Source organism: Lagopus leucura, unplaced genomic scaffold (assembly GCF_019238085.1).
Source record: "Lagopus leucura isolate 7727_CA_CO unplaced genomic scaffold, USGS_WTPT01 Super-Scaffold_100029, whole genome shotgun sequence".
In the NCBI taxonomy this organism is placed as follows: Eukaryota; Metazoa; Chordata; class Aves; order Galliformes; family Phasianidae; genus Lagopus; species Lagopus leucura.
Genome location: NW_024962280.1, coordinates 89,553 through 106,124, shown reverse-complemented (window position 1 = coordinate 106,124; position 16,572 = coordinate 89,553). Strand labels below are relative to the sequence as shown.

The window sequence follows — 16,572 nt, the reverse complement described above, 5'->3', positions numbered from 1 at the left end:
CTGAGCCGTGGGCGGGACGCCGCGCCCTTCCGGCCCGCCCGCCTCCCCCCCCGCCCCTTCCTGTCCCCGGTAGCGGCGATGCTGTTGGTGCTGTCGGAGGAGCAGAAGGCGCACCTGGGCTGCCTGTCCCGGGTGGGCGGCGCAGGTTCGGTGGTGGGGCTTCTGCTGAGTCCGCCGGCTCTCGTCTGCGGGCCGCGCGGCGGCGGGCGGGACGGGAATGGCAGTGGCAGTGGCAGTGGCAGTTGGTGGCCGGGCCTACCCGACCTGACAGTGAAGTCGCTTCCTCTCGTTTCAGCTGTCGGAGAGCTGGGGCACCTGGCGGTGGAGCTGCTGCGGCGTGGCGCGGCACCCAAAGCCTGTGAAGCGGCTGCCAGTAAGGGGCGGGGCGGGGCACTGCCGCGCCATTACCGCGCTGTTACCGCGGCTGCGGGACACGCGGAGGGTGACGGGTGGCGCCCGGGTCACGGAGCCCTCGTTGGGCTGTGCTCGCAGACCGCGCTGCGGGGCGTGCTGTGACCCAGGCGCTGTGCTGTAACCGGTTGCGTTTGCATTGGGTTTGTGTTTTAATTCTTAGGCGCCTTCAGCTCGCCTTTGGGTTGCTCTCATTACTGTTTGCGAGGCGTTCGATCTTCACTTTTTTTCTATGCGTACTCCTCCAGCTTTGAGTAAATACGCAGCTGTGTGTGTTACGGTTGGCAGCTTTGCAAGGACCTAAAAGGAATTCTGCTTTCTTTAAAGGAAAACTCAACGCTGGTGTTGATACCGTGCAGCATGGGGTGGAGGGACTGATGTACCTTCTTACAGAAAGCTCCAAGCTCATGGTGAGAACACCTTACGTGGTGAATTCAGGGATGTCTGCTGAGCAACAGGAGTTATAAAAACACTGATGAAAAAGGAAAAGTCAAAGTTTTGATGAGATGGATTTTTGTTTATTTAAATGAAAGAGGTGTATTTTGCTGTATTCTTATTAAAACACCGCTTCAGTGTGGATAGGCTTAGGATTTGTATGCAGCATCCCTGATACCAAAGCATAACACTGATAGCGCATCACAAAAACACCCAACACTTCAGCCTGTATAAGGAGGGGTGCTTCAGGATTAAGCTCTGTCCAAATAACACAACTTCAGCAGAGCTGCTTTTTCTGCATGTTGTGCTAACCCAGAGTAAGTATTCCCCTTGTGTTGCCCGAGAGCTTTTTCAAATGCTGACATCATTCAGGGTGAGCGCGAGCAGATAGTAAGAGAATTATAGCTGGATAATAACTCCATTAGATAGACTTCTTATTGGTGTGGCAGACTGTTTGTACACTAGAGACAGAGAAAAGTGATCCATAGACAAATAATTCTAAGCTAAGCAGATGTTCTAAAGAGCAGGTAGAGAGGAAAATGAATTAGTGTAGCGTGTTGCCTTGAAGTAAGGTACCTTGACTGACAGATAAATTGCAGTGCTGTTATGGCAAAGCATAGTTAATCACAGAATTCTTACTGTATGTATGCATTGTAATGCATGACTGTAAATTAAATTGCTATTTCAGCAGTGATGAACTGAGCTCTTCCAGCTCAGCACAGTCATTGACCTGAGAAGATCGACTTCAAAGGGCTATTTTGTGTTGATATGGGGCTTTGAAGTTGCACCTGGTGCCTTCTTATGTGTACAAGATATTCAGTCCATTTCAGAGTATTTGTAACTTCAGTATCAATACTACATACTGTTGCTAAGTTGATTGTCCAGAAATGTACTTAATTATTGCAAACTTCAGATGCTTTTTTTGCTATTGTATTTTGCTCTCAAATACTTAAAAATGTGCTATCTGTTTTCTTCGAGCTGTAGACTCGTCTCTGTGTATCCTTGCAGTAAAGTAACTGCACTGCACAATATGTATGGTGCTTACTCACAGTTCTGTTGTTGAGAAAGTAATAATGATTATTGCATAGCTCTGTAGTAAGGCCTAAATTGTTAATTTCCAGATTTCTGAAATGGACTTCCAAGATTCTATTCATGTTTTGGGATTCTCAGATGATTTGAACAAATTACTGCTTCAGCTTTACCTTGATAACAGGAAGGAGATCAGAAGCATTCTTGGTGAGCTGGCACCGAAGCTTCCCAGCTATCATAGCCTTGAGTGGAGACTAGATGTGCAGGTAATCTCTTTTTTTTTTTTTTTTATTGGTACTCTGTATTTTGCATTATATTTTTTAATAACATGAGCAACTATAAAGATATGAGTTTATATTATTTCAGAGTAATACAAATTGCAGCATTTTCATATATTTCAAATGGACATAGCTTTGTTATTGTACTGAACTAGTTGCAAGGTGAACAGGATGTGCAAAGTATTTGTTCCTTTATGAAAAATGAATTCATAGCTCTATCAGTGCTTTATAAAGTTAGCATATACTAAATAAATCCAGGTCTTTATTTTCAGCTAATTTTCATAAATCTTTTGAATGCATTAATTAAAATGGATGGGTATTGCCTAATGATAAAAATTATTAATAGACTCTGTTTAATGTCAATGAAGATGATTTGTTTATTTCTTTAAACAGGCCTGCAAGCAGGTCCTGCAAACCTGTTGTGAACTATTGATGTGGGAACTGTAGAAGTTCCCAACTATCTTCCCTTCTTTGTTGTTGCTTATTTCCCTATTTTAATTTCCTTTAAACCCTCATGCAGCTTGCAAGCAGAAGTCTGAGGCAGCAAATTAAGCCTGCGGTGACTATAAAGCTACATCTTAATGAGAACGAAGATCTAACTACCCAGGTGTTACAAACTGACCCTTCTACCCTCCTCCACCTCATTCAGCAATTGGAACAAGCCCTGGGGGAAATGAAAACGAACCATTGTAGGAGAATAGCACGAAACATGAAATAGAATTCATTCAAGACTTGTGCTAGGCACTCAGTGTTCACTAACACATGTAAAGAAAAATAAACATCTGGATCAGATGTTAATCTGAAAGTAATGCTTTTCTGGCCAGGATCTTGAGTCAGTAATTACAGGCTGAACATTTTCTGGTGCTAACTTTACACACCTGCCTGATACAAGATGGGTAATTGCTTTTACTTTACTTACGTATGTAGGAAATCAGTATGCCATACTGAGACTTCCTTTAGCTCTAAATTAGTATGGTTCTACTTTAAGAGCTTTTCTACGTTCTACATAAGTAAAGCTGTGTCACTATTATAGGAGATTGTGCACGTTTTTATGTTTATTAAGCAGATTTTTCTGTTTCTGCCTCTGTTTTGAAATAAAAATAAAAACCTATTCAATACCTACACTTGTGAGAATGATACTTTACAGGAATGTTTCTTCCACTCAGACTCTTGTACGTGTAGAAGTGCAGGTGTACCTGTGGGACTACTGCCTTCCTGTCCAAGAGATCCAGCCAACTCAGAGGCTAGGTGCTACAGAGCTTCTGCTGTTCACTTCTCCCAACAGCTGCTTATTGTTAATTGTATTGGAAATGTTTTCACAAAGCAGCAATGCAGCATGTTATGAAAACTTAGTTCCCAGCTTTGTGGTGAGACCTGCACATGAGAATAACTCATGTCAGGTCATCTTATTTAACAGAAGGCTTCAATTTTAACAAAGCTATCTGTAAGCCCTACTAGGCAGGCATTTCTACACATAGCAGTTCCTACAGAAGGTCTTGTGGCCTAAGTGTAAGTTAGCGTGCTGATTATTTCTACAGGTAAAGGTGATCTGAACAGTTGAAAACTATTGGCTACTAGGCCTGTTAAGAAAACAGTTAACTTGTGGTAAATCAGATCTTTGTCTTGTGATACAGCACCTTGGGTTGGGCTTTTTTCCCCCTATTTGGGTATCATTGAAGACAAGCTAAGTACTGCAGAGTAAATAAAGGCTTTCTGTATTTAAGAAGGTTGTCCTCAAAAGGTTATGCTGAAAGGCACTTTTCAGTTGTATTTATGTGCAGTATTTCATGTCTCTTGTGACAAAGGTAAGTAGTTTTACTAGTTAGTGTTTCACTGTCACTAGTGAGAGCACATAATAAATCCCTTAAATTCTATTGGAGAGAATAAACAGATGAGAACCTTCACATTCAGATTCTGGCAGTGACTTTTGCAGTGACACCGTACATTTCTGTACTAATTTACAAATGCATCATTTTCTCTCTGTTTAGAACTTAGGAAAAATACTACTTGCATGGCAAAAGTGCTTCAATCAATAAGTAACTACCACTTAACAAAAAAAGTCTGTTTTCTCAAATTTGGAGTTGCTTATTCTCTAAGTGTTTAATTGCTTCATGTAGCATGTCTTCAATGTGACTTCCTTCCCCATAGAAAAGTGTTTCAGTTGCCATCTACGTATGTTGATTTTTTTTTTCCCTCTCATACAGCATGTGGTAATCAGATGTGCTCAAAAGTTACAACTTCTGATTTCTTGGGTTTTGTTTGTTCTGATGTAATTGGTGTATTTTCAGGATAAATATAAAACCAGTCTATATGTAGATCAGTATTTTCTCTTTATTCCACCTCTCCTCAGTATAGCCACAGTCTTTGTTCATGGCAGTAAATATACAAGTTTTAAATACATGTCCTGGAAGCTTTTTGTGTCTCCTTTCACTGTTACTACTTTTAACCCTACTTATTTTATAGTTTTTTTTCCCCTCTTATTTCTACATTATCTAAGGAGAAAGTTAAATTTGAAGCCTTTTTTTAAGAGCCTTTTGTAAATCTGGAATAGATGTTTTATTTATAACAAAAAAAATATTGCAGATTACCTCTCAAGAAGTTACATCACTTTGAAGAAAGTGACTGACTGGATTTGTTTTACAGATGGTGGTGTGTTTTAACATTGAAGGAATTCACAAATATTAAATTCTGAGTATCCTGTGAGAAAGTGGAACACGTTATTATTTCATTTTAGAAGCCTATTAAGTACAGAAGCTATTACCTATTAACCTTACTACAGAACATTTTGAATGTTTTTTTTTAAATAATAATTTTGTCCCAACTCCCTTTCCTTTGTACTTCTAGTAACTTTTGGCTTTATGATGTAAGCAGTTGGCAAGTGGATCCTTGCTTTTTTTTTGATGGACTACTAAATTCAGGTGAATATCGTGTTGGTGCAGACTTCTAAGTGCATAAAAGAACTAAAAGTCCAAGTATTGGAAGCATAAGATAGTTTCCTGAAAAGCAGAGTTGGACTCAGCCCTCAGTAACGTGCTCCCACGCAGGTTTGTATGTGGGGAGAACGATGCTTTGCAGGAACGTTGCTTTCACCTGTACTTGTGCGACTGTAGAAGTGCAGAAATACCTGGTTTAAACAGCAGGGGGCAGAAAGTTTAACTTTGTAATTCACTGTGGAGGAGTTCACTGTACAATCATTTTCAGTATTTGTCTTTCATTAACAATTGTTCGTGGTCTCAAGACGCCGCTGTATTTCACTTTGCATTTTCCAAATTCACTGGTTGGCATCTTGTCTCCTTTGAGCTTGCTAATCAATTTGTTAAAACATTTAGCAAAGAGCATTAAGTTCTTTACACTCAGGATGACATGATTTGTTCAGTGTTGTAAACATTGATATTCCTTTAAGTGCTGAGTAAACTCACAAAGCCGTGCTTTTCTTCCTCCTGTTGTTTATATCCTTTTGAATGAGCTGTGTATGACTGCAATCCATTTTATAAAGTACACCGACCCGAGTTTTAATTGATTCCCCATCTCTAAGGCACATTTAGGCTCCCTTACAAGTTTTACTTCTCGTACTTCTGCTTGTCCCTGTCACACATTCCTTCAAGCTTTTAATGTACTGAATATTCTTTCACCCTTCATCTGGCTTTCTGATTAATTTGATGTTTCTTGAATTCTATGGGGAAAGTTTTTTTAATTGAAACAGGTACACAGTTCAGATTTACACACACACACACACCAGTATCCGAATTTTGGATTAGGTCTGGGATTCTCATTTAACAGAAAATGCTTTGAACTCTTAAGAGTTCACCTTAAAATTATCTTTTGAACGTAATATTCAAACATATTAGATCTAAGTATATTGCTATTGATAAACACGTACATGTATGAGCCCAAAGGTATGAATGTGATTCTGTTTTGGTTCTAGTTTATACAAGAACACCTATTTCCTATACTGTGACTTTGTAATGTAACAATGCATAGAGTATAGGAAAGGAAGCACAAGATTAGGAAGAGATTGGTGAAACTCCATGGGTAAAACCATGTTCTTTCTTAGTTATCTAAATAAGGGGAAGGAAGTCTGCTGTCACTCCGCGTTTGCTTTGTGGTCAGGGTCTGGTATATTGCAGCACAATTGGTTTCAATATTGTTTTCACTACTGCTGCTGATTTTTTCTTTTCCAAGATAAATGTAAATTACCACAATTCCCACTTTTTTTTCCTATTTAATTTAAGCACAAAGTGAGTTGTGCTAGCAAAGCTCAATTTCATTACCATTTTAAGCCACCTGAGACAAACTGATGGTACGCCTGTGTACTTTATTCCACACTCTTCTTGGGAATGGAGCAACAGAGCTGAAACACGCAGCTCTATCTCCAGCGTGGTTTGATAGGTCTTTAGCTGCTTACAAGCTAGACATTGCAGGTTTTTCCAGATCACTGCTACAAACTATTCAAATGTTTGACTGACTCTGTACTGGTGTGAATGAGCAGTGTTGGTGTGTCCCGTTCCCTAGGCTTTGCTGTAAGGAGGGCAACCTTTGAGACACAAACATCGGTGCAATTTTTCTGCTTAGTGCAGCTGTTTCTGAAATGAGTGTCTGTGCAGTCATCTGTAGACGCTCACAAAGCCTTCTTGCTCCTGACATTACATCAATTTACAAGACATGAACTGAGCTGATGTAAGTTCTTTTTTAGTTAGCAGACTGTGTCTACATTTGAGGTTTGACTGGCCTGGAGATGTTGGCTGGAGGGGAGACATGCTGACATAGCTGTTCTGGTGAAACTTGGTAATATATAGCAGGTCTGTGTATTAAATAAACAACATCAAAGTTGGCTGCACAGGATATGCTTTGCATACATTCTGAGGTGCCAGCCAAAGTCTAAAAGCTGCTAGCTACATTAGAAATAAATAGCTGCGAAATGTACGTGAATGAAAATAGAATTGTAAGCACTAATCGCTTTGTTAAAAAACAAAATACATTTACATAAGCCTACCTTTAGTTTCAGAGGTCCCTTGAAAAATAGACTAATTTAAAAGTACTACCAGGAATGTAACGTAAAAATATGGATATTAAACAATAAGCAATTCTCAAAAAAGCAAATATAAACTATTAATTAGCATGACAAATAGCACAATGTTTTGAAAGTGTAAATAGGTGCATTAAAACACATGTACCTTTGTATAGCAAAACGTGTACAGTGTTTACTATTACATTTTATTCCGTGTTCTCCATTATTTATTTTGGAGAAATAAAAACTTTCATTTTACATATGGCTGAGCTTTGTTACATGTGAGCAAATTCAAGTCAGTGACCACTGAAAGTCTTTTCTGCAGCACATACCAAAGCAGAAGGCAGGAAGTGTGAATGCTTTCCCTTGTTGTTACTCAGTTAATAGGAACCATTAGATTTTTCAAGGGAATCCTGAAATCTTTCTAATAGACATCATCTGTGCATGTTCATCAGTGCTAGCTTTCTTGGGAAGAAAAAAAAAAAAAAAAAAAGAAATCTAGATTAAAAATGACAACATGGCATTTTTTCTTTAAACCACTAGGTGCTCGTCTAATTGTACATTTGGAAGTGCACCTACTTTTCTCATCTGCATGCTTGGCTTTGCACTTAAGTATAGATAGAATTTGGTGCTAGAAGATGTACTACAAATAGGGTATACCAAAAGTACTGGACTGTTATAAACCCTCCAGTTGTATGAGAAAATGTCTGTACAATTCAAAAACAGTTGAATAGCACATGTAATTGAGATAAAGTAATGTTATGCTCTTATTTTTTACAGTGCATGATAATGTAATTAGAAGAAAGAAGTAATGATAAGGAAGCTTTCTACATCATTTTTGTTCCTTTATCACTTAATCCCACACCCAGCAAAATGCCATTGTCTCCCAAGGACCTGAGTGTATTGAATCATTTCCTTTAAGTGCTGGTGGTCATATCCTATCTGTGCCAAAAGAAGGAAGTTACTTGTTTCTAAAATAAGAATAATAACAACAATGCTAAGATAGTTTGTACTTACATATTTAATCACTTTCAGACTAGTGGATGAAAATGCTTTAGTCCCCACCAAGTCATACGGTAGCAGCTAATCTTAATGTTGAGTAAAAAATACAGCTGAAACACTAGTAAACACTACCTTGCTAAAGAAGAAAGTTCTAGTGGTAATAAATACTGCTTAAGCTTAAAACAGATGGTATATACTTACAAAATGCAATCCTGTCTTCTGAAAGTGGTCTAATTAACTTAGATGTCGCCATGAAGGACGTTGTCAGAGCCTTGCCTTGAATAGACATGTCATCTGGAAAGGAATGTAATGGCAGATAGATGGGTGTGTCTCTACCCAAGGATACAGAGGCCTAGAGGAAGTGTAAAAGCCCTTGTAAAGGCTATGTGGAAAAGCACTCACGTTCAGATCATTATCTGTACAATAGACTGCACACATACAAAGACAATCATCTAATATGCAAAGGTTTAAAAAAGGAAATTGCAGGGGAAAAATCATATGGTATATCTGCGTAACTCTGGAGCAGGTGCTGCAATTAGCACTGCTGTCCGAGCTAGTAAAAACACCCGCAAGTGACCAGTAAGGAAGCACCAAAAGAATGGTACAAAAGATAGCCAGGAAAATTGTTAGGAAAGGGAAGTGTGAACAAATCTTGGGAGTACTGGATTTCCTGACCAGAAATACAGCACATGTGGCAAAAAAATACAAAGAGAAGATCTGCTTGTCGATGAGATGTGAACAGGAAATCTAAGGAAAAATAAATAAGTGAAAGAGGACATTTATTGGAGCAAGGAAATCAGGAAATGAGGAGCAATACGTGGTCCTAGGAGTTGATCTTAGCCCTGATTTCATGTACAGGATTTAACCATGAATCTCAGAATCTGCACTGATCAAAGGACAAAGATTAATCAGGAATAGTGTCCAAGTTCTCAGCTGGAGAAGCCATGTGAAGTTCAGAATAGTGAATGCTGCTTAAGAAACAAGAAATTAGTTAAAAACAAAAACAACACAAAAACATACCTGAAAGCTTTCTCTCTGATTACTGAGGAGGGGGATTCTGAAATCAGAATAGCTTAGAGACTTTCCAAGCTGCAGAAATAAAATAAATAATAATAAAAAACCCACATTACTAAAATAAAGTTCCATGTTAATACAGTCAACACCTGATATCTTTGTGTGTGTAGTCATACAGCACTGTATGCTTATTATTACAAAAAGGAACACTGACATTGGAACATTACTGTCATTATTCCTTACGGATGCAGCTATTGAGTTGAAGCAAATTTTTTTGCCTTATTATTCAAAAGTTACTCCACACACCAAAAAAAAAAAATCTTTTTTTTTTTTTTTTTTTTGAATTATGAGAATAAAATGACAATAGAAGGCAAAATTCACCGAAAAAAAATTGCATGACTGACACTTACATTGCAGAAAGCCTCAGGAATACATTCTGATCACAGTTTTGGCTTCTGGTATATACACTACTGGGGTGCAAAGAGGCAGTTGGAATGGAAGCAGCCTCACGGCTGTATTTGCAGTATCACCGGAGGGTGTGTTGGGGAGATTCGGGATACAGCTCCGTATTAAATCCATACCTGCCGGCACGGGGATGAATCTTTTCATGGGTTATCATCAGGTATTCATAAAGCAGCTGTACGACACGTCCTCATTAACTCTTCCCCACCCTCCCCCCCTCGCCCCCTGTTCCAAGATATCACTAAATCACACTGTGAAGCTACTACACTCTTTTAAGAATGGTTCTGCTTCCAGAGTATTGCCGTGAGTTTCCTGAACGACGGCTTAAAAACAAAGCTGATTGGGTTGCCAGAAGTCCTGCCCGCGTGTCACGAGAAGGAACGCACCGAGCTCCCGAGCAGCGGGCAGCGCTCCGCCGCGACGGGCGGGCGCACAGCGGAACCCTGCGGGCCCCGGGGGGAGGTCAGTGCCCAGGCCGCGTCCCGCGCTCGGCCGTCACGCCCTGCCCGGCGCCCTGAGGCCTTCGCAAACTTCGTGCGGGACAGAAGCGAGGGGCGAGCGGTCGCGCTGACGGGACTCGGGTGGCTGCGAGGGTTCCCGGCGAGCACAGCCCTCACCGGCCCCGCACCCCAGAGGCGCACTAAAACCGCCCCCTCCCGCAGCGGTTCGGAGGATCCGAAGTTTCCGCGGCCGTTGCATAACCACGGCCGGGGCGGGGCGGGGCGGAGGCCGGGCCGCCGGGGTAGGCGGGGCACCCATCGCCGCGGCGCGGCCCGGGGCGGCCCGGCCCGGGGGAGGGCGCCGCGCTGCCCGTGGGCTGACCCGCCCGCCCCTCCACCGGGCCGCGGCCGTCGCTGTGAGGGGGCGCAGAGGCAGTGCCGCACCGCCGCCCGCTCCGGCACGGCGGCGCGCCTCCGGGACCGCCCGGCGTCCCTCCGCGCAGCGGGACCGGCCCCGACCGTCGCCCGCTCGCTTCGCCGTCGGGGCTGACGGGGGGGGAAGATGAACGCCGCGCCCGCGGCCCCGCCGCCGGGGCAGCAGGTGATCCACGTCACGCAGGACCTGGACACGGAGCTCGAGGCGCTCTTCAACGCGGTCATGAACCCCCGGCCCAGCTCCTGGCGGAAGAAAATCCTGCCCGAGTCCTTCTTCAAGGAGCCCGACTCGGGCTCGCACTCGCGGCAGTCCAGCACGGACTCGGGCGGCCCGCCGCCGCGGCCCGCCGCCGCGCAGCACGTCCGCTCGCACTCCTCGCCCGCCTCGCTCGTGGGCTCGGCCGCCGCGCCTCAGCACGGGCACCTCCGGCAGCGCTCCTACGACGTGACGGATGAATTGCCGCTGCCGCCAGGCTGGGAGATGGCGCTCACGCACACGGGACAGCGTTACTTCCTCAAGTGAGCGAGAGCGGCGCCGGACGGGGGCCGTTCGCGGGGCGGGCGCGGGCGGCGGGGGCTGAGGTGCGAGAGGGGGAGAGGGAGAGACGCGGAGAGGCCCGGGGCGGCGGTGGGGAGGGGCAGAGCGGGAGGTGGGCGGCGGAGTCCTTGCCCGCCCGTGCGGCTCCCGGCTTCTCTTGCGTCCCCTCGCGCTGCCGCTTCCCGCCCGGGATCCGAACGCGATCTGAGCTCGGCGTGGCGATGTGAGGAGTCGTGCGGAGCGCGGTCCGTGGGCGCGGGGCTCCCCTGCTTTGGAGACGCGTTTGGACAAATGTGACAGCCGAACCGTCTGTCTGACTGAAGCGTCTTATTCGTGACGTTTGGAATTCGGTTCGAAGTAGCATAATAGGACTGGGAATACGCAGCAGTTGTAATATGTGCTAAGGCACCACCACGTTATTTCAATGGGTTCTGTGTCTCTGTTCCGGATTTGCTGTAGGTGAAGTGGCACTGTGATAACCTGGCGAAGGCACGGCTGCAGAACGTTTGGAATCATAGAATGGTTTTAGCTGGAAGGGACTCTAAAAGCCATCTGGTCCTGCTCCTCTGCAATACAGGGACAACTGCAGCTCCGTCAGGTTCTCAGAGCCCCATCCAGGCTGACCTGGAGCTTCTGCAGGGATGGGACACCCACTGCCTCTCCAGGCAACCTGTGCCGGTGCCTTACCACTCTTGTTGTAAAAACTTTTTTCTTATATCCAGTCAAAATCTCCCTTCTTTTAGTCTGAAACCATTTTGCCTTGTCTTGACACAACAGGTCCTGCTAATGAGTCTGTCCCCTTCTTTCTTACAGTCCCTTTAGGTACTGACAGGTACTCTCAGGTCTCCCCCGAGCCTTCTCCAGGCTGAACAGCCCCAGCTCTCAGCCTGTCCTGGTAGGGAAAGTGTTCCACCCCTTGCCCTCTTCCTGGGCATACTCCAGCAGGTCCATCTCTCCCCTATGCTGAGGACTCCACATCTGGATGCAGTACTCCAGGTGTTTTCTAATGGAATAAATAGTGGAGTTGGGCTACGGGTTTGCCCACTTGTTGCCTGTCAGAATAGGCATGTCTTGAGCTTATATGAGACTACATGTCTGTGTTTATTCAGCCATACCAAGCACAATGATAGGACTTGGGGGAAGGCAGAGAATGTTTTCTTCTTGTAAAAATAACAAAGTACATCATTTACATGGTTCTGTAACGATTTCTTTTCTTTATGGCTTTGGCATCTCCAGAGAGCCCGGTCCTTGAATTCCTTTGTACGATCTGGGTTGTGCTTCTTCTCACCTTCAGAGCAGAGTGGAAATACATTTCTTTCTGCCATTCTGCATGTCAGTGTGTGGGAGTGCTCACAAGGGCCCAGTTTTATGAGTCCGTTGTTAATCTGTTTTATCACCTAACTGAGATATTATTGCTGCACTTTGCATGCATTTTTCTCAGTAGAGCAATACAGAGGAAGGGAAGCTTATAGGAGCACTGTAGCAGATTGCTCCTGAATAAATATTTTATATAAATTCTTGCTAGGGCTTGGCAAGCAAGTGTTCACACTCCAGCTTTAGATCACATAACACAATTCTTGTCTACCATTTGGCTTTGACTGATATCAAAATGCACTCACATGGTTTTACCTTCACCTGTCCCACATTTCTGACATAGATATAGAGTGTTCCAAGATGCTGAATTCTTGTTGGGTCTAAAAAATTGTGGGTCCTGTATTAAAAAAAAAAAAAAAAGCTGTGGATAAAACCCCGCAGTGTCTGTCATATTTTTCCCAAATTGTATCAACAGTACTGTTCTGATTAACAGCATCCTTTTAATATAAGGTAAATTTTCACTGTGCCTGTAATTTGTTAGCTAAATTGGTCTATATGTTGTTCCCACAGTTTTATTTTTCCAGTGAGCACTTTTCTGATTTCCATAAAAATTAATTGGAAAAGCTTTTTTTTTTTTTTTTTTTTTTTTTTTTTTTTGGGAACTCAATGCTTCTGGATGTAATACGTAACTATAAACTGATCCTGTTTGATCCACAATATTTTGCTTTTTTTTTTTTTAAAGTGAAAATAGCTTTTTCTGCAGAAATGTAAAATTGTTTATGATAAGTCACATTTAAAGCTATGCAATATTATGTAGGATTTGAGTTAGATGATGCCTTTAAAAGTCCTGTTGGTCAAACCGAGCGTACTAGGTTACATTTACCTTGAATGGTAAATTCAGGCCACGTTTGTCAAAAAACTGCCATTTCTTTCCAGCCTGATGATAAAAATGTGGTAATACTCATTAGCAAAAGAAAATGGAGGAGAAAACGAATGGTGCATAGCCAGACTGTGTCCTGTTAAAGCCCCTGTGGTCTGTAAAGCAGACAGTTTCTTTTAAACGTATTTTCAAGAACTGTTGGGTGAAAGTTGCAGTGGCTCTCTGTTAGTAATGATCTTGGTTAGCACTGCTGACCAGGAACCAGCTACGGCTCGCAGCACGCACACTCGTGCATGTCAGTTCCTGCAGAAGTTTGCTGGCTGGGGCTTGAAGAAACATAAGTAGCCTGGGGACCACTCCACCCTGTAATTAAATACCAAACCGCAGAAGTGGGGGATGGAAGACAGAGTAATAAACACACGCTCACAGCAATGTTATCTAAAGCATTTTTTCCCTGTGTGCATGTGTGATTTATTTGTGATAAAAAGGATTTCTGGAAAGACAGGCCAACTGCCTTGTGTAGCTCTTGTGTTGGTAAGTGGGAATGTCTGTTGCCTATCGATCCACATGCAGAGCTGTGTACACATATTCAGTGAAAAGAATTTTTCAAGTATTATTTCCAGCAGTTTGTTTTTAGGCAGTTCAGCCTCATATTTGAAGCAAAGACGAAGCTTTTAATGTTTTCTCAGTGTGTGTAGAGTGCTTTGTGATCAGAGTGTGATTTCATTCCAGAAGTACGGTGCTTACGCTGAACAGATTTGTGAAACTCATTGCCGCTTTTAACTGTTATGTGCTTGGGTTTCTTTTTATTTTTTTAATGGTACAGCGAACATTTGCCATACTGGGACATATTTGCCAATAAAAACCTGGTCAAGGACAGAGAGGGCTAATTGCTTTCAGTTTGTGATTTGCTTGAGATGTTTGAACTTTTCCTCCTGCTTTCTGTTGGTTGAAAAGTTTTACTTAACGCACAGGCAGCTTTATGTTGCTGAGCAGGTCCAGCAGAACTTTGAGACAAAAAAATAATACGGATGCTATGAGAATAGTTTTTTTTTTTTTCCTGCAAACAACAAAACTAGTAGTTTTAAAGCAGTTAAAGTGCTCGGGTGGTTTCCAAATACAGGCATTCCATGAGGGCAGTTTGAGTTAGTTCTGCAGGGGCTGTGATGTTTAATGCCAGCACTGCTCTGAGTGCTGCACAGCACTCCAGGCAGAGGTGCCTTTCTGCCTCGGGAATGCAGTCATACAGCTGTAAGTGGGAGAGGAGAAGGGCAGCATACAAGGAAGCTCTGTAGACTTCTGGTAAAAGTGTGGAAAAATTTGACACCTTCATCTATTCATACGGATGACACTTTTACAGTATTGGTCCTCATTTGCAACCAGACAATGGTGGGGTAATGCATGCTTCAAAAACTGGGACTCACACCAATGCATCTTCTTTTGGTCCTTGTAGAAAGGTAGTGCCAAGCGAGAGGCCATACATCCTTGCTGCTTTTGGTGTGGTGTATTAGAGAGAGGCACTTAGGGAAGAACAGAGCTTTTGGAGCGTTTCGCACGCACTGCAGGGGTTTGTGTTTTGCCCCTGTACCCATTGGCTGATCAGGTGTGACTTAGTGTCCCTTTGTACTCGCATTGCTGCCCTTGGCCGTGTTCCTTTGTTCAACAGAAATTATGCTATGCAAGACTGCTCTGAGGTGCAGTGTTGCAAGTGATGTCTGTCTGAAATTGATGCACCTAACAACTTATTTTAAAGAGTTCCAATCAGGTAGGAAAGCTGTGATACAATATTGAAGTTTGCTCAATGGAAGTTCAGATATAGCTCACTTTTGTGCTTCATATTAGAGGTGAACTAATGAGCACAAAACGAAATTTGCAAGCTGTGTTTGACAGTGTTAGAGTGCTATCTGTCTGCTCTGTTAACTGATCAAATTCTGTTTTACTGATGTTGTTACAAAGCCAGAGAACTTCCTTAACTTCTGTATGGCTGAGAATTGCATTTTATCTCCCTGTGAATATGGAACCAACATGACGTGCAGAGTGATTTTGACCTCTCAGTGTTGAGGCTAGGCCAGACCTCATTCTTGGCAAAGACTGAGTAGTTGGGCTTTGTCTAGGGTGTCTCTAATACTATCAAATAAGTGATCAAAAAATCTCCTAAGGATCTGTAAGCCACATTTTTCTTCTGAATTTGGTAGTAAGAATGGCTGCAGAGTTTCTAAAGAAAGTTAATAATTACACACTTTTTAATCCAAGATAGTGTCTTCTCATGATCAATGGCTTATTTTCTCAAAATCTGAAACAGTGTAAGCTGTGGTGCTTAATAAAATTCAGAGGTTAATATGATGGTTAAAATATGGTGTTTAATAAGAGGATAGTGGAAGCAGATCTGGAATAAAATTGCTTTGAGGACATGTTCAATTTACAGGAAGTGATGCAGTTCCTGGATTTTCTGTGTTAGGATATGAACTGCATTTTCACTGAACTGTAAAGGGTCAGTGAAGAAAACTCAGCACAGGGCTATGTTGACACTGGAAATGCTGCCAAGAAGAGTTTCCTCTGAAGAAATACATAAGAAGCTTGTTGTGAAGGTTTGTCTAAACACAAAAGTTGTATTAAATTTAGGTATGTACATTCCTAAATGATCTAGGAAATCTCTAAACAATATTTTGTTGATATAAAATTGGATATATTGAACTGATGTATATTTTTAAGCTAGTAATTGAATAATTACTGTCCAGTGTAGAGAAATGCACTGGTTTAGTGAAATTTGCCTTAAGCACACTCTTTATTTTTTTTTTTAATCCTGAAGAATTTAAGATTGTTCAGGAGTATTTGTTCATTGATGGATGATAATCACACACCATTTCATTATATGAGCTTAATGTACACACTTGCTGTGTGCATAAATCAACCAGAAAAGAATATCAATTAACATAGTTTAGAAAGAAATGTATGGAATAGGCAGAGGTGCTAATGCGATCGTGAAAATGTTCTTCTGGAAACATTTAAAGGAGAGTTGGCTTTATGAGTGATTTGGATTGCTCTAAGTGGGAATGACCAGTTGTTTTTACAATTTTTGTGTGCTACAGATGATCTTCCCTGGCCATCATAGAATGGCTTGGGTTGGAATAAAACCCTGAGGATCAACAAGCTCCAACCCCTGTGCTACAGGCAGGGCCACCCACCTTCAGTTCTGGTACTAGACCATGTTGCCCAAGGCCCCATCCAACCTGGCCTTGAACACCTCCAGGTACAGAACATTCACAGCCTCACTGGGCAGCTGGTTCCGGCATCTCACCATACTCTGTGAAGAACTTCTCCCTGAC

General features: G+C 42.7%; 2 protein-coding genes and 1 long non-coding RNA gene across 6 annotated transcripts in view; 2 read left to right on the top strand and 1 right to left on the bottom strand.

Moving 5' to 3' along the window:
• The first annotated feature begins 51 nt into the window (after positions 1–51).
• Positions 52–3,269, top strand: COMMD2 (COMM domain containing 2). 2 transcript variants are annotated; one of them, XM_042881279.1, is made up of 5 exons: positions 52–145; positions 296–373; positions 739–821; positions 1,968–2,141; positions 2,674–3,269. In XM_042881279.1, the coding sequence occupies exons 1-5, from the start codon at positions 79–81 to the stop codon at positions 2,869–2,871; spliced, it is 600 nt and encodes a 199-aa protein (XP_042737213.1). In that variant the 5' UTR covers positions 52–78; the 3' UTR covers positions 2,872–3,269. The 2 variants fall into 2 exon arrangements, with proteins under 2 accessions (XP_042737213.1, XP_042737215.1); XM_042881281.1 differs by lacking the exon at positions 296–373.
• An 866-nt stretch (positions 3,270–4,135) lies between these two features.
• LOC122185461 lies at positions 4,136–9,825 on the bottom strand. Of its 3 annotated transcripts, none has more exons than XR_006180865.1 (4): positions 9,588–9,825; positions 9,184–9,252; positions 8,365–8,457; positions 4,136–5,277 (listed from the first exon to the last, which is right to left on the bottom strand). It is a non-coding gene; the product is annotated as an uncharacterized LOC122185461 (long non-coding RNA). The 3 variants fall into 3 exon arrangements; XR_006180867.1 differs by lacking the exon at positions 4,136–5,277 and adding an exon at positions 7,359–7,622; XR_006180866.1 differs by lacking the exon at positions 4,136–5,277 and adding an exon at positions 7,592–7,626.
• Positions 9,826–10,641: 816 nt separating this feature from the next.
• WWTR1 (WW domain containing transcription regulator 1) overlaps positions 10,642–16,572 on the top strand; it is a 45,564-nt gene continuing 39,633 nt past the window's right edge. The window contains exon 1 of the mRNA XM_042881176.1: positions 10,642–11,033. Within this exon, the coding sequence (XP_042737110.1) occupies positions 10,642–11,033 (392 nt within the window). The remainder of the gene's footprint in view (positions 11,034–16,572) is intronic.